Source organism: Maylandia zebra, linkage group LG7 (assembly GCF_041146795.1).
Source record: "Maylandia zebra isolate NMK-2024a linkage group LG7, Mzebra_GT3a, whole genome shotgun sequence".
Lineage (NCBI taxonomy): Eukaryota > Metazoa > Chordata > Actinopteri > Cichliformes > Cichlidae > Maylandia > Maylandia zebra.
The window spans coordinates 26262660-26286127 of NC_135173.1; the positions used below are offsets into that span (position 1 = coordinate 26262660).

Below are 23468 nucleotides of genomic sequence, written 5' to 3' on the forward strand. Positions count from 1 at the left end.
CTAGTGTAAGAACCACAACATGAAAGCATAGATCCATCCTGGCTTGTATAAATGATTCTTGTTGGTCATGTAATGGTGTGAGGGAAATTTTCCTGGCACACTTTGGGCTCCTTAATGAGCCTCGTTTAAAAACCACAGCCAGCATCCAGCCTCAAGCAGGACTGACCGGATCTGCAAAGAGTGGTGCGCTCAGCTGAACGCATCATTCTATCAGAGCTTCCTGACCTGCTGTCCATCTACACCAAGTGGTGAAAGACTAAAGCCAGGAAGATTATGATGGACCTCTCGCATCCCAACAATGGACTCTTCTCAGTGTTGAGGTCTGGGAAGTGCTTTTGCTCCCTTAAGGCCAAAACAGAGAGAATGAGGAGGAGCTTCTTTCCCCAGGTTATTCGGGTCCTGAACCAGGTGTAGGACTGGACTCTCTCACACACATCACATCATCAAACGCACTGTTTGTTTGTTTGTTTTTTTGCACACTTCTTAAAATTTATAATTTATTTTTATTCATAATTTCTTTGGTAAACTGTTATTTGCATATTTTTACTGTAAATTACTAAGAATTTACTGTAAGTTAAAATCTGTAAATTTTGTAGTAATCTGTAAATCTTACTGTCAGTTCTTACTGTCATTTACTGGTTGGGCATTGGACAGCAATAAGCATTTCTCCACATGTCATACTGTGTATGGTTGTGTGTGTGACCAATAAAATTTGAATTTGAACAGCCTACCTGAGTTTTGTTGCTGACATACTGAAGCCCACATTTTCCTGACAAATGTAGCACCATGTAAGGGGAAATAAACAGGCTCTCCTGTATAAGAATAACAAGAATAAACAAGAAGCAACAAAGAAATAATTTTACTGTTTGTGGTAAGTTTATATTGAACAGCTGCAATAAGCTGAAGTTTTTAGACGTAAGAGCATATCGGAAAACACATTTCAGTCACTGTTTAAAGAGCAAGAGTTGTGCTGTAGCTAAATGTATTACCATTAGTGTCCACGATGACTTTGAAAACAGAATGCACTGGAAATGTACGTACATGAAAATTATACAGAGTATAAAACCATACAGAATTATTATCTCTGTAAAATTGTTTTATTTTTAGGCCATCTTTTCTTTTACAGTGAAAGTCTAGAGTTATGCATCTGATCAATATACTTTAAAGTTAAATTAAATGAAAAGTGACTGGTATCGGACTATTATGTACACTTGTGGCCTTTTAAAAAAAACATCTGTGGTAAGCCAATATATTAGAGCAAAACATTTCTGGCACAACTTCACCTACTTCCAAGGTGGAGGGAGATAAAAGTTGTATCAGTTGTTCATCTTCCCTTAAGTGTTGCTGGAGTTCCTACATTGTGAAGCCGATATATTAGGCACAAATGTGATGCCACCTAAAGCATGATGCAGGTACTGCACTAAAAAGCCACACACTGTTAAGGTACCATATTTGATTTTACTTAAACACATGTACATCACATTTCAACAATAGAAATTACACAATTTAAAAAACATTACACCTATCCATACAAGAAACCATTTTATAAAAACCTCAAATCCAAAAGACACAAAAGGAGGAGAGAAAAATGTTCACAGTGACGTCAACAAGGCAAAAATCAAACCCGAGCAAAAACAGGACACACTGAAAGAAAGTCAGGAAACTATTTTTAAAGAGTACTTGGCTGAGGCATGATGGTATTAGCAAGTGGCATCCAAAAAAAAAAAAAAAAAAAAAAACCCCACAAAAGAAAAAACATTTGGAAATTAAAGTGAGATCAAACTAAAGTAAGTGAAGCTGTCTACTTCATGTGCAATTTTATTTTTTAAAATTTGTCATAATTTATATTTAAAAGAACATCTTATTTTGGAGAGTTTATTTTTTGCCAATGAATTATTTCAGATTAAAGTTTTTTTTAATAAGACATAAAAAAAACGAAACAAAAACACCACAATCAAAAGCCATAAATCTGAATATTAAATAAAATGGAGATCAATTTGGGATTCAAACTTTTAATTGAACATGTAAAATACAAAACAAAAAAATAAAAAACAAAACATTCAACCCAGAATTAAACAAAAATACAAAATGTTAGTCTGAAGTTTTAAGTCACTTACAAAAAACAGACATTCTCAACCCCCCCCCCCCCCAAAATAAAGTTATCAGATAATAGAAATGAAAGAAAAAAGTGCTTTTTTTAGTGCTTGAGTTGATTCTTCTTTAAGCTTGATGGAAATCGAATGACAAACAAATACAAAAATGTAGCATTTGTAGTTCCCTGTGGGATTTTGTTTCGTGGCTCATTAATTGTAAAACAGAAAGCATAAACTGCTAAACTGGCATTAGCTTTAGCCATTTAGCTTCTGGCTAAGTCAAACAAAGCTTAAGAAAAAGACTAACTCTGTGGTTTACACTAAATTCCATGTGTCAAAGACTGCTCACATAACTGCTGAACATTGATACAGAATACAAACACTTTACACCAACATATTAACTGTAAGGCTTAGTTGCAATAGTACAATACAGAGTCATATGATGATACTGTTTACAAATCCCTGAAGACACCAATGTATAATAATGAGGTTTAAACACATTTGTTTGCCAGCGGTTTAATACACAGTCATGAAACCCTCCACCTAAGTTTGCATCGCAAGCTATAAAGACACTATTTAACAATAGTATCAGTTTCTCTTAACATTTGAAGATTTGAACTGTCAGCAAGAGACTTGATGGACCTTTTGCTGTTCTTTTATACAATTAGACAATATTGAGTCAGAATCAGAACAAGATTAAAAACTACTTTTTTAATTTTCTGTTTCCTCCCTTCATAATTTGCCTGCAGACAGACTAACATCAGTCAGTGTTTATAAGTCAGATTAATATGTTTGGTTGTGAGTAAAGGCCAAATTAAGTCTACCACTAAGATTAACTGTATAGTCATTAGAAAACAGTAAAATACATCCAGTCCAGTTTCTCAAGAGTGCACAGTGTCATTTTTTTTAAACATTGTGTTTTGTCTGATTAACAGTTCAAAGCCTGAAAATGTTCAGATTACATCGATAAAGACACAGAAAAGCAAGAAATTAATATATTGGGAAAGCTGCAGGCATAGAATAACTGTTCTTATTAATTGACTAGCGAATTAAATTATTATTCAATTTTCTTTAGCACAAAATCAAAATGTAGTTAAGTTTCCAGTTTAATTTGCTGCTACTAAAGTAAACTAAAGCCTGCAATCGGTCATGTGACAAACCTGAACCAATAAACTGCAGGTAAAAGTAGCTGTGGGAGTAAAAGTAAGCTTTATAAAACTTCTTCTTCTACGGGCTTTTACTATGTGAACCAAAAACGTCCAGTAGATTTTTCACAATAAAAGCCTAAAAACTATGGGAGGGATTGAACCCTTTGAGCTATCAAGAGGCTTTTAATTTAATATCAAGTCTGCGCACGTGAAATGCTGAGATGTTTATCAGAGATGAAAAAACAGAGACGCAATTCTTGTAAATGTTTTTTTCAGTAAACTAACCCTTAGAGAGGATGTAAAGTGCTCTCATTTGTGGATGGTATTGTTAATTTGTTATCAGAAACAGTGATTAATAACAGACTGTCTGATTCTGACAAAAAAAAAAATCAGTGATTAGTTGGAATCAGCTGATTTAAAATCAATCACTAAAATACTATCACTGAATTACTTTCATGGGTGACTGATGGGGGAAGACCAGCAGCTCAAACTGAAGTCAGCAGCCATCTAAGAACCTTCAGGTGCTTGTGTTTAAGGCAGCCATCGCAAAGGTCTTACTATGTCTCAGGGTTGATAGCTGTAGCCTTAGTAATGATCTTCGTGTACTGAGTGTAGATGGCTTCAAATGCCTCATCTCTGTGCATCATTGCGCCGAAGACCATAGGCTGCAAGAGAACAGAGGAACATTAGAACCAGGCTCAACACAAAAAGAAAACAGAGCCACACTTGTTACACATCAGTGTAACAAATGCATACTGTATAGAAATCTGTTAAAGTATTTAGAGTACATCACTTCTCATACTTATTAGTGGTACTTTTACTTGTCAGAGTGTATTCTTACATCTGTGAAATGCTTCTTCTAAATGAGTAAAAACAATTTTAGTTTCTTTGCTATTCTGAACTGAGCTCTTACTTTTTGGGTGGATGGTGTCGCAATGGAGATCCCCATCCCAGACCCAGGCAGCACTGACAAAACTTTGTACTGTGAGAAACAACAGAGCAGATCAGAGCAAATTCAGACCAATGCAAGGGAAACACATGTGCAAGAAGAGCAGACACGTTAGAAAGGTTTTAAATATCTGATGTTAGAAAGTAAAAGACTGTTTCCTGAATAAATGAAAACAAAAGCAGCTTCAGTACCTGCAGCACTTTTTGTTTCAGGTTTTTACTCCATTAAGACTTTTCTAAGAACTAACACTGCAGTGTAGTGAAATGACATGTCTGCTTTCTTTTTTTTTTAATTAATTAATTAACAATTTAATCTAATCAAAGACACTCAAATGTTTACACAGGCTAGTTACAGTGGCTTCAAAAACACAAGCTAATCAGGAAATGACATCACAAAGTAATCTAACTGAATATTATAAACCTGGGAAGCATCAACAATATTTCTAAAGTGAACACTTACCTTCTGGATGTCAGTAATGTCGAGCAGTTTGATGACTTTGTTCCTCTTTGAGGACCCGGACCTGGAGCTGGAGCTCTCGAAACACAGGTAACTGTAAAGACAGCAGAGACTCTGTTACCTCCCGCTCCTACAACGCTCTGCAATGGTGATTATAAGAGATTATAAGCACTCAGAACATTTATGGCACCCATCCACCGAGGATCAGCAACACACCCTAATGGAAACTTGCATACCCGATAAGCCAAACATAAGAATAGCCCAGCTCTTTCATCAGACACCCTGGCAGTTTATTTTCTTCTCAGAAGTCTGAAGTAACTACTGTTCATTATTTATGGTCTTTATTATCCTGCATCTCTCACACCAAACCGTAGTTGTTCGGGGAGAGACCCTTCAGTGTTGGTACTCCTACACTCTGAAGCCCTTTCCCCTGAGATCATTTTCAAACAGAAGTTTACTTGTCACCTATTTACCGAAGCCTTTGGCTAATAATCTTTTTAACCTTTAACTTTTCAGGTAAAGCAACCTTAGGCTTTCAAACTTTATGTATAAATGTAAAAGTGTCATATGAAATACTTTAGTAAACGCAAGTTTACTGTTTGAATGTTCATACAAAGACAGAACCAAAAATGCTGCAGAGGCTGCGCGATGTCAGAAAACAAATGCGGGACAAATAAATGACGTACTCAACATGTTATCGCTCGCTCTGCTTATTACTACAGGTGCCAAACTTATAGGAGGAAACATTCTGTGTGATGAACAGATGTGACACAGTGTCTCTCTGCTCATTCTGTCAGATGACTTACTTCTCGGTGACATAAAGCACTCCGTTGCGGATGTAGTCTGTTGGTGTCTTCCTGTCTCTGTTGATGAGGCAGCAGCGCCAGCCAGTCTCACACACTGAAACAATCATTACAATTAAAATATTACTGGTAAGAAAACAGTCGACATCTAAAGTCCTTTCTATTAAACTGCATTAGCGAATAGATAATTCAGTTTTAGATTCTTTTATGCATCTGTAAAACAATTTTTTGTCCTTTTCAAGTAGAGTGTACATAAACATCAAATTTATCAGTTTAAATTTACAATAAAATAATAATATGTGCAAAAAATGAAGGGTGTGAATCCTTTCTGAATCTACTGCATATTATAAGACCCACAAAGAATGATGGGCCAACACTTCAGACTGAGTTGGAAGGATTCATCTATTAATTCATTTTCTCCTGTAGTTCCTTTCTCACCTGTCAGAGGGCGCTCACTCTCTGGCAGGTTAAACACCTCATGAAAAGCTCCTCTCTTGGTGCTGTAGTATCGCCCTCCATCCTCATCCCGACTGACACCCACAGGAGCTGCTGCGGTGAGGCTGCCTCGGCCCCCAGCAGCTATCACCTGAGCAGGTAGACAGAAGCAGGTACACAATTTGCTAATCACTACAAGTAGCAGTGTCTGAAGCATCCCCGCAGTCAGATGTATAATCCAGTGCAAAATCATTCCTTACTTTACATTTTTCTTCTAGTAAGACAGACTTTCTTGTAGCTTTTAAATTGGTCTTGAGCAACAGTTCTTTTCAGATTTTTCTTTGGACACTGCCTGCTTTTTACTCAGTCTCAGAGCAGTCCTGGTACACGATCTTTTTCACTGGAATGTGTTTCAGCTCACCTGATGCGGTCCTCCAATACTGCTACAAATTTTTTATAAGGATACTTCAGTTCAGCCTGGAGGTAAAACGAGCACGTTTCCACTCAAAAACAGAAAATTGAAGGCTCTGAATTGAATCTGAATGAAAATTCTGCCAAATCGAAGAACTTAACCATAAATTGTCCAGTTAGATATTAGCTTCTCGCAGAGGTATCAGTATCTTTGACATGCAAGCATAAATATCTAATCTGCTGTTCTTTACAGCAGGAAACCTTCCACTGACCTTTACTGTAATCATCACACAGGACCAGAGCTTTTAAATGTTTTAAGCTGCTGCATCACCCATACTCCCCCCAAAAATGTACTCAGGTATGCTGGAAGGTAGGCTGAAACTCAGTGTACGTGCAGCTCAAGACATTAGTTGGGAACAAACATTAACTGTGTCTGTTAACACTGGGTAGGATACATCCGTCAGCAACATTAAAAACCCCTGTCTAACATTTTTAGGATCTAGTTAAAAAACCCCAGCTGTGATAAGTTGGAGCATGAGATGCTGCCAGAGGATTTGGTCGTGTCAGAAGCGTAAGCAGAGCGCCCATGGGAAGGTCACAACTCAGCTGAACAGCACATTTTAACCTCTTAACATCTACCAGGTCATCCACAGCCTGTCTGGGGTTAAATTTTGGGGGGTGGAATATTTACCTAATTTGTTTTGCCAAGTAGAAATGCTCTAACAGAGGATCTATAACAGTTTAAATACTCTGGATTTGAAATGTAACATCTTCAACTTTCTTTAGCACGTGGCTTAAATACTCCAAAATGCTAACCCTCCCCCAGTGAGCTTTGCTGGTGACTTGGTGTTTGTTAAGCAGTTAACAAGATGATCAATCATTATTTCACCTGCCACTGCTTTTAATATTGAGGCTGGTTGACATACATTGTTTTCTGATTTAGGTTTAAATCTAATCTCTCATTTTATGGGATGTAGTAACTATTTTACACTTAGAAAAAGAAGACAACAAAACTTTATTCATTCTTACCTGAACTTTGGCATTAGATCTTACTTGGAGGTAAATCACAACATTTGTGCCAGATCTACATTTGTTAAAAGGGTGAAGCTAAAGGAAAGGTCACAGGGTCATCTGAATATAAAGTGGGAAAATCTGACTAGTACGCCAGGTGTAGTGTTACGATTCGGGACGTCCCACCCTAAGAGGATTTTAACCAGATAGACCAACACTTCAGCAGCTGATTGGTTACAGCCAGTGATGTCAGTCAAAATATCTGATCACAACTCTCACCACAGCACACACTATGGGCCTCTACACTGTGATTGTAAATATAACACACACACACACACACACACACACTCAGCGCACAATCCTACCTGTTCAGATTCAGACAGCTGGGAGAGAAAAATACAACCAGACCAGTAAGAACCAGTAACAAGCTGATCCAGTCTGTGCTGGTTTTTCCAGCCTATGATCTCACTACTGCAGGGTTTGTTCCTTTACGTCATGTAACTGACACAGACTAACATCAGCCCGGTGCTGAGGTCTCTGAGCTCCGTGTGTAGATGTATGCAGGAGTTTGGACTCACTCGTCGGCCCAGCATAGTGTTGCTGCGCTCTTTCAGCTGCAGGTCGGTGGGTAAATTTGTCCAGATGATGTAGGGGGTGTCATAGCGCTGCCTCAGCTTGGGACAACTCTTAAAGATGAAGTCAATGATGAAGAACTTGATACCTGCGTATACACCTGAGGATTAAAGAGTAAAAATCTTTTATAGTTCATATACTGGACAAAAAAAAGTTGAATATGAAGCTGCTAAGCAAGATGCAAAGAGGAAGAAGAAGAAGATTCATGGATGTATTGAAGGAGGAAATGCAGAATGGTGCTGTGGCTAAAAAGGATGCTAGAGACAGGAGAGGACAGAGGCACACAATCTGCTGTGATGACCCCTAAAGGGACTCACCACAGCCATCCCACCCATCCCCAGCAGAAACGTTCATTTCCATCAAAACTATAAGGTTCCTTCAAAATGAGCATTCATCTACATTGTTGGACTTAATAGACACTTGTTTGAAATCTTTATCACAGGTCTGCATGCCTTTTTAACAGGCAGTAATCAAGAAGATTCACAGGAACATCTGGCCTGTTATATATAGCTGTTTTCACAAGTGTACTGGATTCCTCACCTTTTATAGTGCACATGTGAACACAGATATCTGATGCACCCTTACACCCTTTGTGTGATGTTGGATTGTGCTGATGTGTGAATAGCACAGCTAATATTTCAGTGTATTCTCTGCTAGTGAGTGGGCACCATATGTGTTGCCTACTGCACACCATCTCCTAACCACACTCAGTGTTTCCAATTGTGTCATGATCTTTGAAGGGGACTATTTGCTGTTGTAATTATATATCGTTAGATTATGAAAGTTCTGAACTTTCAAATAATGTCACCTTGTCCCCAAGGAGCTCATCAAAAAGCAATCAAAAAAGCTTAATATTAGCTGCAGCCCTATATTCAGTGAATTTATGAAGGTATGACTGGAGCCAAACTTTGGACATAACATTAATGTTCAGCGCTCACATAGCTGTCGTGTTTTTAGACATGTGCATAGACAGAATATCTTTTCTCATCCATTCCTTTAGTGGATGATATATATTCTTTCATTCTGATATTTACTGAGAACAAGTGATTTAAATTTCAATAAGGGGGGAAATCGAGTGAGAGAAGGTGATCAACTTTTTACTTATTTATTTTACCTATGATGAATCCCAGCAGTTTGTACGGGAGCAGGCATGAGGAGATGAAGGCCAACCACAGACCAACGTACAGCTTTTGAGTCAGCTCCGGCTGAACCCACATGAACAGACTGCGCACACACACACACACACACACACACACACACACACACACACACACACACACACACACACACACACACACACACACACACACACACACACACACACATTATAAAGAAGCATTGTAAATGGAACACCGGTTCTTTCTGAGCTGAAACATGAAACTGTGTGTAGAAAAGCTTACTTCTTTATTTTCTCCAGGATGTTGGCCATCCTTCCAAACAGATTCTGTATGGACATAACAATAATAATTAAATATGTCAAAAAGAACCACTTGTGACCTTAGACCTCTCACTGTCCATCACATTTCACCTGAGCTTTCTGAGCGACATCCAGGACCAGCTGGAACTTCTCAGACACAGTCAGGTCTTCCTTAGGAGGCTCCTGAAAAAACAAAATGAGAATCCCGAATATCTGTTTTAAAGAACTTAACAGTTTCCATTTGGGACATCAGGACAGTTTTATGCGAGTCATTTCATAATAAAATATTTAGTAATGAATATGAGGAGGCCAGAATAAAGAGAGATTTCTCACCACTGGCTCTGAAACTTCAGGTACAATGCTCCACTGGATCCTCCAGCCTCTAAGAGCAGGAATCATGAGAAAATATGAGCTATATAATAAATATAATGAACTTCATTGCCTTGTATGCCCTTAAATGTGTCTTGTTGTATCAAGACACATTTAAGGGTCCCTCATCGGACCACTGTAATCAGATATTCAACAAAATTCTGCAGTAAACTTTTGCTCATATTGAACAGCTCTGATCCAGTCATCTGATCATCAAGCGACTGGCACTTTAACGATTTCAGATTCTTACAATGGTCAGTCTGTTGACTTTAAGAGCCAACTGTTCACTTAACACATAATTCATGACCCTGACATATGAATACACTGATAAGATAAGAAAAAAAAAGTATGTAAAAAGATGCTAACTACTGAATTTGCACTAGATTTGCCACGACACGAATACATGCGTCTTAAATTGGAGAATCTACTGAAGCCATTTTTTTAGTAACTCTAAAAGTAAATAACATATTTGTCCAACAAGTTAAAAAAACAAAAACACCACAGACAAGGGAACAAGTATTCCTGATAAACCTTACCTACACTGACTTGGTACTGAACCTTGACCTGGTTTAAAACTGTTGCCTTTTCTCTGGTTCTGATAAAAGCGGTGTGACTAACTTAGAGAGAGCAAAGGTTACACTAACTTGGCAATGAGGTAATTCAAGGACAGGCGGAGAATGGCGAGGAACAGGAACATGGGGATGACCCATCCATTCCACGCCACATACATGTAGACCTGTGGAGATCACATAGGTGTAAACACATTTAGTTTTGAATCAGTCTGTCTACTTGTGTTATATCTGTTGTGACTGGTGGATCCAATCCATGTTTAAAAGAATTGACTGTTGACCACCTGAACTCTGTGTGTGTGTGTGTGTGTGTGTGTGTGTGTGTGTGTGTGTGTGTGTGTGTGTGTGTGTGTGTGTGTGAACTCACAATGAAGGCAATGGCTGATGTATAGATGGAGTACCAGCTGGATAAGGCAGAAAGGTTCCTCATGAAATTGGTAACGGGTCTAAATCCTCGTTCTGGAAAGTAGACAAACTGACATCAGCTGACTTAATCATGACAAAGAAAACATCAGCTCTATAAATGCATAAACTTATTTGAATGTTTATGCATTTGGCTTGGGTTTAGTATATCTGATGTCCAGGAGATGTGAATGGGATGCGTGGCTAACAAGGAGATGCAGTCTGTCTCAAACCCAAACTCATTAATGACTATCACATACTAAATGTCCCCTTCTGTTTCCTTATTTGCTCTGTGGAGCACATTTTGAGAATTCCCTTGAATTTAAACGTTTTAACTTCTTACATAGTTATGAAATAACAACAGGGTATATCTATGCAAATGTTCCATTATCCTCGAGCTACTGAAAATGAAATGACTCTATCAATGACTACACTGCTGCCTAATCAGTTAATGCAATAGTTTTAACCCCTTGAATCTAATCTCTTCAGTTAAATTTTTATATTTAACGTAATGATGTTCTGTGGGACGTACAATATTGTCTACTTATTGCATATGATCTAATGAACTATTTTACCGTATCCCACAACGATCTATTCTTGGCCCTTCACTGTTTCACTTGCTCATGCTTCTGTTTATAGCAAATACATGACCTGTTACTGTAGTACTATTGCACACTATACCCAGCAGTGCAGCTCACTGTCTTCAAACAATGTTGCATATTACATTTGGTTAAAAAAAACAAGCAAACTTACTGAGCCGTCTCATGTTTTCAGTCAACCTGTGATTATAAAAAAGATAACACGATAAAGAACACAGTGAAAACCCATGTGGCTATAATAACTCCACAGCAGACCTGATCCGATTTTCATACTTTTCAGTAGCTTTATTGTTACGGTTGCAGTTTTACAATTACAAATATAAAATGCTTCAGATGTGTTTGCATGGCTGGAAAAACTGTGTGGATTAGGTGATAAGTTCTTGAAAAGCTCAGCACTGCAGTGTGTGTGTGTCTGTGTGAGTGTTTAAAGATGTAATTTTTTAAGTTAATATATAATAAAAATGTCAGTTCAAACAATGTCAGTTTTCAGTTTTCTACCGTTACAGTTCTGCTAACACACAGAAGTCTGTCACGGACAGTTTCAGAATGTTTTCTGACCTTTTGGCACTCAGTGGTTCCTCCGTCTCCACTGTCGTCTCCTCTGGTTGGAAGCGGAAGTCTTCGATATAAACACCAAATCGATCATAAAGCCATTTCAATAAGGTGTCAACCAGAGTCTCCTTCTGTTTGTCTGAGGGGGGAAACAAGGCAATTGTGATAATAATTAAAGGACCATTCAATTAATTCTGTTTCTTTTCACGTCAAACAAAGGTGAAAAGATGGAACATCTGCAAAAAGTGAAAGAGCATAGATCAGCCATACCACTGCCAGCAGCTGAAGGAGCAGACGGAGCTTTAGGTGTCTGAGATGGTGAGTCTTCAAGTCTGCAAGAGGTAGAAACTGTGTCGTGTCAGTCCAGCATAAAGCATAGGAGCAAGCCGCTTTGAGTCCAGCTCAGCAAATTGAATTAGTCTCAAATTTTACATACTTTATAAATAGAAATATGTTTCAAATAATGATTTTTGGTACATGAGCCGAAAGCTCAGGGTTCAGACCGTTTTCTTCTTCTACATGTGGGTTTGTATTGTACCAAAAAGACCAGACCTATCTGACATGTTCATCACAGCTCTGGCTGTGAGGACAGCAGCCCCACCCAAGTGATGTTTAAACACTGACATCCAATCAGGGGAAAATGTCTTAAAAGTTGGTTTTAAATGGGAAATATTACAATGGCTTGTTTTAGACAGAAGAAGACGTGAGGGACGCAGTGCAAGATAAAAACTGATTATGAAACACTAAAATCACCTTTAGTGGACTCAAAGTGCATATACGGGCTCCCTTTATATATGAAAATCTGAAAATATATATATACAACTAGCCTGGATCTCAGGGCATCGTTGATTTTCTGTTCCAGCTCGATGCGTCTGCAGCGCTCCTTTTCTAACTCCTGTTTCAGCGAATCCACATTGGACTCCTCTTTAAGTTTTCTCAGCTCCTCCTCTGAAACCAACAAACACTGGAAGTTAAAAGTGCTAAACTTATAATAGTGAAACTGGAGCATGACAACGTAGGTGACAAACTTTATTTTATTCCTATTAATACGATTAGTATTTTTTGAGGATGCGGGCACAAATGGCTTATTCACCAAAATCTCTCTGCATGCGTGTCAAATGCGGTCAGCAGGGTTATTAATAGCTCTGTGTGTGTGTTACATAAAAGGCCAAATATTGACTGATTACAGAGCGCTATCGGGACTGTACTGGGGGATGTTTGACGCTTACAATGAACTGACAACTGAAGCTGTGATGTCGACTCATCAGTTTCTACAAAGCTTATGGATGAAAGACTTGAATGACACTTGTTTGAATGCGATTCTGACAAAATAATTTTAACTGATTTGAGTGAGAAGAAAGAGACCTGACAAAAAACCTGGCACCTGGTCTGCTTCGTCTACGTAAATCTGACCTTGCTGAGCTAAAGTTCATTGGTTATCTTTCAAAATAAAACTTGACATATGAAGATAAAATTCACGGAATACTCACGCAAATAGTGCTTCTCCAACAAGGCAATTTCTAAGTGACCTTTAACCTCATTTAAATCTGTCCTGTCATCCAGAGCTGCAGAAAAAGATCCTGGACCAGCCTTAGAAAGAGCAGAAGAAAACATAATAAGCAACATAACATTAAAAAAAGTAAAAATACTGATTTTCTCTGTGTGCTTCTGCACCTGAGCATCACCCTGCGGCTCCACCTCTGCCTCCCTCACCTCCTCTGTCTCTCTGACAGAGGCGCGAGGTTTAATCACAATCTCCTCGCTGCATTCTGTGTCGGATGTGTTGGGCGACTCAGCCAGATCCAGGAACTCATCCCGCCGTCCCCTGAACCGGATCCTGTCCAAACGCTTCAACATGGTGGGCACCACAGAGTCGAGTGTTTACCTGAACATGACTAGCCCCCCAGCTGCAAAGACTAGAACAAAAAAGAACCAATTTGCAAATGCTGCACCACTTATCTGTGGATTTTTTACTGGTCCACAGTGGCAAAAGAGAGAACTGAGTATGAAAGTGAAGCTACCAGTCAATCTACATCCCCACCCTCACCTATGGTCACAATTGGAAAATAAGCTTCCTTCCCAGGATGTCTGGGCTCCCCGTTAGATATAAGGTGAGGAGTTTGATCATTCAGGGCTCAGAGTAGAGCCACTACTTTTCCACGTCAAAAGGAACAGGTTGATATGGTGTGGATATCTGAATAGGATTCCTATTCAGATAGCCGATGTCTGTGGGTTTGTGAGGTGCGTCACAAATCCAGGAGACATGGGCCTCTTGATAATAATAGCAACTTCATTTACATAGTACTTTTCAAACAGTTACAAAGTGCTTCACATGTTACAACATACAGACATATAAGCGCATAATCAGCCATACCAACCAGACAGCGGTCAGAGTTATATCTTTCACACAGGCCTCTGGACAGCAAAAGCTACAGCCACCACACACTGCCACGCGATAAACCATTGAGATGCCAACAACGGGCACCGTAGGTAGACGCGGCCTTGAAAAGGTGGAAGATGATGGGCAGCTCTGAGGCATGACTGCATGTGAGCGCCAAAATGCAGCTTTGGGGGCAGTAGTAGCAGCAGCAGCAGCAGTAGCAGTAACTGGCAGAGTTAAACGCAGATGCCCGGCTTCTGGACGAGGGAGATGACTTAGGGTCTGTGCTCAAGCCAGGCAGCCAAGAGGAGTGGTGGCGAGGAAGCCCAGGTGGGGACACACCTGTGACAGCCAGTCAGTGAAAGAGCAGCATCCCCATTGGGCAGCAATCCCATCTGCTGAGTCCAAACAGTCCCCAGTGTCGCCGGTCTGAGGGACATCTCCGGTAGCTGGGAGGCAGAAGCATTATCCCACTCTGGACCAGATGGCCACTCAGGCCGTCCCGCACTTGAAAGCATGGTGCATCCACATTTTCCAGTGTGTAAAATTTGTTCACCAGTTGAATAGCCTCTGGGTATAGATGGAATGGGTGTCACCAGATACCCTTGTTACCCTTTACTAAAACCCATGGCTCTGAGTTGCAGGACATAGAGCAAACTTGGGATTTTGGCATCGTCCTGAGGATAAGCCACATCTCATCAGCCAGAGCCAGGAGATCTGCTGAGATGGCTGGCTCTTCTCCAGAGTTGGCCGAACTGGACCAGGGGTGTGTGTCAACACAATGAGCTGCTGGGACCGAGCACTGCAGAGTAGCTGCCAATTTCCCACTGCAGAAGACGTGTAGGGAAACCAGGTGCTTTCCTTGAAAACTCCATGATAAGCTCCTCCCTCTACCTAAGAGCCTATTTCAGTCGCTGGATAGCCTCTTGTAACCGTGAGCATGCCGGTAGGCAATGACAGACAGCCATGGCTTGAGGGCAGCAAACAGCTGACAGACAGGCTAAAAACAAGGCTACCCAGGCTAGGCTTGGTAGCAGACGAACCAAGTCAGGAGGCTTCAGGGTGTGTTGGTTAGCAGCGGTTGTACCATTAGAATTGAAAAGGGTGTCAAGCAGGAATTACAAATTTCAAAAACCACTTAAGATTTAGTAAATCGAGAAAAACCTTAGAAGTCGCCAAGATACACCGAGAGTGGTTTGAAAGACGGTGGTCCGGAAGTGACATCAATTGATGGATGGATGGAGACAGCTGTTTATCACCATTTGTCACCATAATCAGTGATTTAGCAAAGCAGAGCCTTCCCTCCATGACAGCAGTACTGCAGTGCACGAGCATTTAAAATGCCATTTAAAACCAGCTGTGATGTCGACTCTGAATGGGTCATGTTTGTACAGTAATGTTTATGTTAGCCTTCCTGTGATTAATAACAGGTTTTTATAATTCTGTTTTGTTCTTTTTTACTAGCATTAAGCAAAGGTGTTTGTCCCGAAAAGAGGCTTGTGCACCTCTCAAACTGCTGAAGTCATGACAACGAGCGAAGTACTGCAGCTTAGAACAGGAGGTTTATAATGGATTGGATTTATATAGCGCTTTTCAAGGCACCCAAAGTGCTTTACAATGCCACTATTCATTCACTCTCACATTCACACACTGGTGGAGGCAAGCTACGGTTGTAGCCACAGCTGCCCTGGGGCAGACTGACAGAAGCGAGGCCAACACCAGTAGGCAAGTAGGGTAAAGTGTCCTGCCCAGGGACACAACGACCAGGACAGAGAGCCCAGGGATTGAACCAGCGACCTTCCGGTTACAGATGCGATTCCCAACCCCCTGAGCCACGGTCGCCCACAGGAAGCAGAGATAAGGGCTAGTCGTTGACTAATAGACTAATCGAAGAAAATTAGCAGATTAGACGACTACTAAAGTAATCATTAGTTGCAGCCTATTTATAATTAGGAACAGCAGTTTTTGGTATCCAGGAGGTTTACAATATTCAACATATCTGTTTCAGCATGCTCACACTTGTTGAATCAAACAACATCAAAGTGGATTGTTTAATTTAAAAATAATAAATAATAGAAACAATCACATTTGTATTTATTTTTTAAATCTAAACAGCAAAGAACTCTTTAGTCATGTCTGGCATGGAAAACCCAAGTAACTCTAAACTCACAGCAGGGCTGCAAATTAAATTAAACCAAGTACAACGAAACATAGAGACACACATTTGACACACACTGAACATGTTCGCTTCCGCTCTACTATTAACTCTGATAACTGACCTGTGTGTGAAGCTCCTACAGCACTTAAGTCATCACAGTCTACTGCATGTTTATAAAGGGAGAGTCCACTTCATGCTACTGACATGAAGTCACAAAGTTAAATGTTTGTTTTGGGAGGAGGAGGAACTGTTTCATCATCTGCTCTTTAAAAACAGAACTGGCTGCAGATTTTGTGCCATCTCTTGTAAAACTTGGACTCTTGGTTTATGCTCACCACCAGCTCAGTCAGATTAAAAACTGGGATTTAATTCCATGTGACTCATATTAATTATACAAATGTACACCAACATTATGACCAACCGACTCAGTATTCTAACGTTGTGTCTGGACAGTGTAAGAACCGTACTGATCCAGAACTCAGCTTTTAATCAGCCCATCATTTTCTTGATTAATCATTTAACTTCTATACCTATTACACGTCATAAAACACATCATTTAAACATGAAGACTTCAAGTTTACTACCGGTACCTACTAATTGATAAACCGACTAATCATTTTGCCTGGCTCAACACTGACTGTCTTATCTAAGCCATAGACATGTTTCTGTAAATGTTTAAGCCGCTAATTATGATCTGGGTCCATTTGTTACTTTTGAAGCCAAAGAAGATTGTCGATATGCTTTTAAAGAGAAATCTAATTTGATATTTACCTGTAGTGAAAATATGTGTCCATCAAAATATGTCTGCTATGCAGGAAGAAAACACAATTAACTGGGACTTTGTTGTTTCTATAAGAAGGAAGCCCAAGAACATCCATCCATCCAACCTCTTCCACTTTTTAATTAATATAAAAAGGGAAGACTGGAGCTTATTCCAGCTGTTCCAGGGCAACCGCACAGAGACAGACATCTGCACACTGACATTCACAATCTAGACTCCCGATTTCACTTCACATGCATGTCTTTGGAGAGTGGGAGGAAGGCAGAGAGAAGCCACCCTACCACAGAAAAACATGCAAGCTCCAAACAGAAAGTTGAGAGAGTAATCCTTCAGAGTTTTTCTACTCTGAGCACTAACTGCACTCTCTTCACACACATATTCATATAAGCACTTTTATCGATATCTAAGCACTCTGACTAACATTAACACACAAGGATGCACTGGGGGTAACTCGGGGTTCAGTATCTTGCCAAGGATTGAACATGCAGACTGGAAGAGCCAGGAAGTGAACCACCAACTTTCCAGTTGGTAGACAATGCACTATATTTTTCATGTTTGTTATTTATTCCTGCTGTCTTACTATTCATATATTATTCCTGGCCAGTTGGTGTGGAGCACCCACAATTTCACTGCACATATAGAACGACAATAAAGGGCTATTCTTTGCTATTTTCCACTGAGTGATGTGATTGGTAAAAGCTATTAAATAATCCAGTGAACCAAAGACATAAGAAAATGTGGTCCTAAGTCTGACTGGTTGTAAATCACTGCTTGAAAATCTCAATGTAGCCAAAATCAAACTAAAATTTACTCCGTTTTTGAAGTGGTAAGGTACAAACACACATCAGCCTCTTTTCCATTTCAGGGTCCCAGAGCAGCTGGAGTATATCATTGCTGTCAGAGGATCAGAGGCACCCTGGACAAGTCACTAATGGGCCAACAAAGTATCAGCCATCCACATTCAGAATGTTCCAATCAGAATCTCCAGTTTTCCTAACATGCCTTTCTTTGGACTGTGTGAGGAACTCAAGCAGACATCAAGGAAGTATCAGCAACAGAAGAATAATCTAGGCTTTACTGTGAGGCAACAGTGGTAACCACCACACCACTCTGCCACCAAGGAGTAACACAGTTAAATCCCACACAGCTTTACTTCAGCTGATTTTTTCTCTTTTAAAATGCAAACATCTAATAAAAAGTTTTAAACTTAATAACAACAATTTTAAAGCATATTATTCTACATGTAATATTAAAATATAATATAATAATATTCTAAATCACCTGCAATAATGCCAAAGCTCAGCCCATGATGTGAAGCGCTACCCTCACAGAAATCTAAACTGAAACCAGAACCTCCTGTGTGTGATCACAACACACGAACGTCCTCAGCAGAAGTTACAGCCCTGCTCTAAACTACAGCAATGGCTGAAGGTGTGTTCAGCCTGAAGATCACCGAGCAGTCCGACTGGTCTGCCTGCTTCTGTTGGTTACTGTCTGAACAGGCAGTACTGACTGCATAATAACTGACAGACAAAGGCACTGACTGCTGTCTGGGAGCCTCTAATTATTACCGCACAGATTAGCACCTAACAGAAAGCAGGAGCAGAAACAGACTTTTTCTGACCTTTTGTAGGTAACACAGAGATAAATTTAACACCTTTAATGCTATCCAAAAGATGAGATTATAAAGGAAATCTGTTTGGAGTGATAAAGCCTAGATTTATTTATTATGACATCACATTTTTCAGTACTTCTAATCAACGTGACCTGACCTGGATAAGCAGTAGAAAAATTAATGGATCAACCCATAATTCCTATTCACTTCAACCTAGTGTTTCCTAGAGCTGGGCGATATGAGATTTTTTCATATCACGATATGTTTTTTTTCATTTCAGGCGATAACGATATCTATCACGATATAAGCCAAATAACTATATTTGTAAGATTTAAATGTGCCGTTGCTCACAAGTAAAATGTGAAATAATCAGCAGCTTGTTTTTAAATATTTATTTCCCATAATAAGTTCAACAGGGTAGATGTACTTAAGGAACATGAGACTTTTTCAGATAAATAAAGGCAAATATTGCAAACTACACAAAAGGCAGCCGCTAAAGCGTTTAAGTTTCAAAATAGAACAAACGAAACAGACTAAATTGTCAATTCCACTTAGAAACAAAATATTAATTCTAAAAATAAATCTTAGTTTGTTTTACAGAAGAACAGACAAAACTGACTAACTTTTGTCAATATCAAATAAACTGAGAACTAAAAGGAAATTCTCAATCTCTCCTTGTTGTATAGCTGAGCTTTTCAAACAGTTTTAACAGTTACTTTAGTCTGACAAAAGCCGAATGACGAATTAACGCTTCCAGTCAGAGACTGAGGCTACGTCCACACGTACACGGGTATTTTTGAAAACGGAGATTTTCCGTTTTCGTTTTAAAAAATAATCCCGTCCACACATAAAGGCAGAAATGAAGGAAAACGCTGCTATGAACATGCCAAAGCAGCAGGTGGCGCTAGATTCCTAACCGTGCAGAAATGTTGGCCAATCAGAAGTCTAGAAGCCTCGGTGGGAAAAAGTAAACAAAGCTGGGGCATAGAAGCAGAACCGAGTCGTATGTGTGGACGGACAGTAACTGTGTGTATATGTAAGCATTTAAACACTGCAGAGAGTAGAATTAACAGTATTGTAGAAATTCATTTCACTGAAACAATAACGTGGCGCACAGTGTGACGCATGCACCAGTTTATTGTATTTCCAGACTTGTTTTCGGCACAATTTACAGTGCACGCTACTCTGTTTTTTGTCAGACTTGAAATAGCCGAAATACCTTCACACTACGGAACTTCTATGGCTCTTCCGTTCGACAATCTCTCCGGCATTGGAACCATCATCTGTTTTCTCTTCGGTCACGCTCGGTTGATTTTTCTAGTCGGCACACTCATTTCCTCCATTACGCGCTGGCTGCTTCCCAAACAAACACACGTGCGGCTTGGCACTTGTGCTGTACGTTACAAGTCACGCGACGTGACGCTGCGGCTGTGATTGGTTCGGCTCTGCGCTACTTAATTTGGCTGACCTTTTTTTTCTTTTTTTTTTAAGAGGACAAGAGCGGCGAGGTCTATCGCGATAGCTTAATTTCTCTATCGAGTAAAAGTTATATCGCGATACATATCGTTATCGTTCTATCGCCCAGCTCTAGTGTTTCCCATGGATGTGGTTATTTTGTCTCTGGGGGACACTTTGCTAACTATGTACTCTGCACCTTCTTTATAGATTTTCACAGGAAAAAGTAAAGGTGTGACCAGAAGATTTCATGTGCTCATAATAGGCATGAAAGTCATGTAATTCGTGGCTTTTGATGATTTCTTTGAAATGTCCTTTTTGCGTAATGGAATGATAATGCAGCATTCATCTTTAATTACTTTAAACAAAATTAGGTGCACAAATTTACATTTATTTTGGAGCTTCTGTAATCTACACAGGATCAAAAGTATGCATGAAGGCTCAAGTAGACAGCTACTCTTTTGGAAGTCAACAGAAAATACAATGAGCCCTCTTTATGTGTTATTTTTATTATCTTATTGCCCCGTGACCCGGGAAAGGATAAGCAGAAGCAAATGGATGGATGGATGATATTTCATTATCTTATATATTAGATTATTTTGTTGAAATGTAACAGTAATGTAAAATGAATTCATTATTATTTTTGAATTCTGCCAACAGAGATATAATCAAATCCTGAGAAAATGATTTCCTTCCTAATCTTCCTGTTAAATTCATCTCATGCAGCACTTACAGTGTAAGTATTGTTTGTTAATAACCACCATCCAACTCTGTAAAAGAAATCTACTTCCAGCTTCCCCTAATGTGAATTGATTTCTTTAATGTGCTTATCGGCACCAAGTCTTATGTTCAGCGATAACAATGCAAACTTTTTTTAAGCTCCTGATGGAAAAGGATTTCCCCATTACCATGCAAATAGATTACATATTATCTTGTTAATAATATTTTACACATATATCGAAATGTATAGAAATGTTTTGATGATGAAAACAAATCGGGAATTTATTTTTCCATTATCCTACATTATATCCACTCACTTGTGGCCTGAGATTAAAGTTAAAGGGTATGAATCATGAAATCTAAATGGAGGCGTTGTGACACGGTGTAATCTAGTCCTCAGTTCATTCTGTGCTTCATAGGCAACTGAGTTGGCCATCATGTGCTAATCAACTGGACAGCGCACGATATTGTCTGGTTGTCGCAGATTGCTTGGATGGGTGGCGTTTTGTTTTGTCAAGCTTTTGAATTGTATGGCCCTCTATTAAACCCACTTCACTGTGGACAGTGACACTGGTGTTCCAGCAGTTTCCAGTACATGCCAGGCATGAGACCTGGTATTTCCGGGCTGATCCCTGAACATCCAAACCAATTTCCTGCATTCTGAGAGTAACAGACAGAACAGGCTGCCCTCCCAGAACTTTGCAAATAATCGATAGATTTTCAAAACCATGAGGAAGATTTTGACTCGTAGTAATGGTGATGAAGTCATATCTCGAAAAGTTAACTTGATCATTTTCAACTAATTTTCCTAATCAAAAATTTGATTTAAGAAAATAAGTATTTAACATCAAGTTTAGAGATTTCATTCATTTTTCAAATTATTTAGAGCATTTGATTAATTTCACTTTACTGATCATGAAGGTAAATATATTTTAGAGCCCATTAAAAAACAAAGGGTACAACAAACTACACAATACCTAACATGTAAATCGTTTTATTTTTGTAGAAGAATAAAATGTGCTCCTCCTCAGTCTGCAGCAGTTTGATCTGGCAAGTACTGTAAGTGCCCATTAACAGAGTCTTCTCCTCTTCTAAAATTGTGTGGTCCTTTCAGCCTGACTGAAGTCAACCTTAACAACATTCCCATCCCAACGCTCAAAGAGATCTTTGAACTGATGAAAGGAAACTCTCACGTGGAGTTTCCCAGTTTGGGGTCAAGAGCCAGACACACTCTCCACTTTTAAAATTAGTCTTAAAACGTGTTTTTTTTTTTTGATAAAGCTTATAGTTAGAACTGGATCAGGTCACCCTCAACCATTCTTTAGTTCTCCTTCTAAAGGCCAAGCTTGCTGATAGAGCTCCATTTCTTTTCCACAAACTTTTTTTTCACTCCCCTGGTGTTTATATACTACTGCTCTGTGTCATTAAATTGCATCTTCTGTCTACCATAGTGTGTTTCATCTCTCTTCTCCTTCTATTCATGCCACAGCTAGTCACAGCAGTTGGCTACTCCTCCCTGAGCCTGGTTCTGATAGAAATTTCTTCCTGTTAAAAGGGAGTTTCTTTACTACTATCGCCAAGAATAAGTTCAAGGGTTAAAAAGCTACAAATTACTTCTATCTAATAAAGTATTTTTTATATCATCATCAAGTTTCATTCCAGTCTTAAAATGACATTCTTATACCCTTTAAGACAAGTTTCAAGGAAAATTAAATAACTCCTTTACTACATTGAAGGGTCTAAGTAACAATCATGTAATTATTAATTGGACTGTTGATTATTTTCTCTGTTAATGATTTTTTATATCATATACAGGGATAAAAAACAAACAAACAAACAGCCCCAAAGAGGTGCAGTCCAAAACCAAAACCAAAAATTCATGTTACTATCTGTATAACAAAGGAATATGACAGATTTGCACATTAGAAAGTTTAAAACAAGTGCTTTGTGCAAATGACTACAACAATAATTTAATAAGAAAAAATAGCTGCCTGGTAGTTTAGTACCCATGTAGTATATTAAATTACTAACTCGCTGTCTAATTAAGTTTTTTAAGACTTCCCATTACCCTCCCACCTTAATGTGTGACAGCCAATTAGCTGCAGTCTACAGAAAGCGCACCGGTCGGTCCGCGGAGCACAGGTTGGGCACACCTGGACACTCCAGAGAAGATGTAAAGAGAATCCTAACAGTGAAGTGCGAAGAAAAGAAGCAAAGGGCGAAGAAGCGTCTCACCATGAGAGCAAAGATGAAGCAAACTTTCCCTTCTTTCTGTTTTTCCCGGCGATCCAAGCCCACTGGAAACCGGGTCAAACCCGCTCCTGAGCCGATGTAAATCGGACCAGAATCCACTGAGACACGCTCCACGCCTGTCTCTCTCCTCCGTCCTCACAATTAATCCAGATGTGGGGGCCTGTGAGGGTGTTTAACCGGACCGCGTTGCTCCATCGGACACAATAATCACTTCTGTGGGCGGGGTGAGCAAGCGGCACCCTAAGAAGGAAGTGACGCC

The 23468-nt window shown here is 39.4% G+C and overlaps 1 protein-coding gene across 3 annotated transcripts; it reads right to left on the reverse strand.

The window, feature by feature from the left end:
* Positions 1–1438: 1438 nt before the first annotated feature.
* Positions 1439–23415, reverse strand: gramd4b (GRAM domain containing 4b). 3 transcript variants are annotated; one of them, XM_012920514.4, is made up of 19 exons: positions 23192–23415; positions 13522–13763; positions 13338–13437; positions 12675–12795; positions 12118–12179; positions 11854–11986; positions 11450–11475; positions 10662–10753; positions 10370–10461; positions 9690–9738; positions 9468–9539; positions 9340–9383; positions 9054–9163; positions 7885–8039; positions 5888–6035; positions 5453–5546; positions 4650–4740; positions 4155–4223; positions 1439–3906 (listed from the first exon to the last, which is right to left on the reverse strand). In XM_012920514.4, exons 2-19 carry the CDS (start codon positions 13702–13704, stop codon positions 3799–3801), a joined length of 1749 nt encoding a protein of 582 aa, XP_012775968.3. In that variant the 5' UTR covers positions 13705–13763; positions 23192–23415; the 3' UTR covers positions 1439–3798. The 3 variants fall into 3 exon arrangements, with proteins under 3 accessions (XP_012775968.3, XP_076742255.1, XP_004556357.3); XM_076886140.1 differs by lacking the exon at positions 23192–23415 and adding an exon at positions 18448–18601; XM_004556300.4 differs by lacking the exon at positions 23192–23415 and adding an exon at positions 16507–16551.
* Positions 23416–23468: the final 53 nt, after the last annotated feature.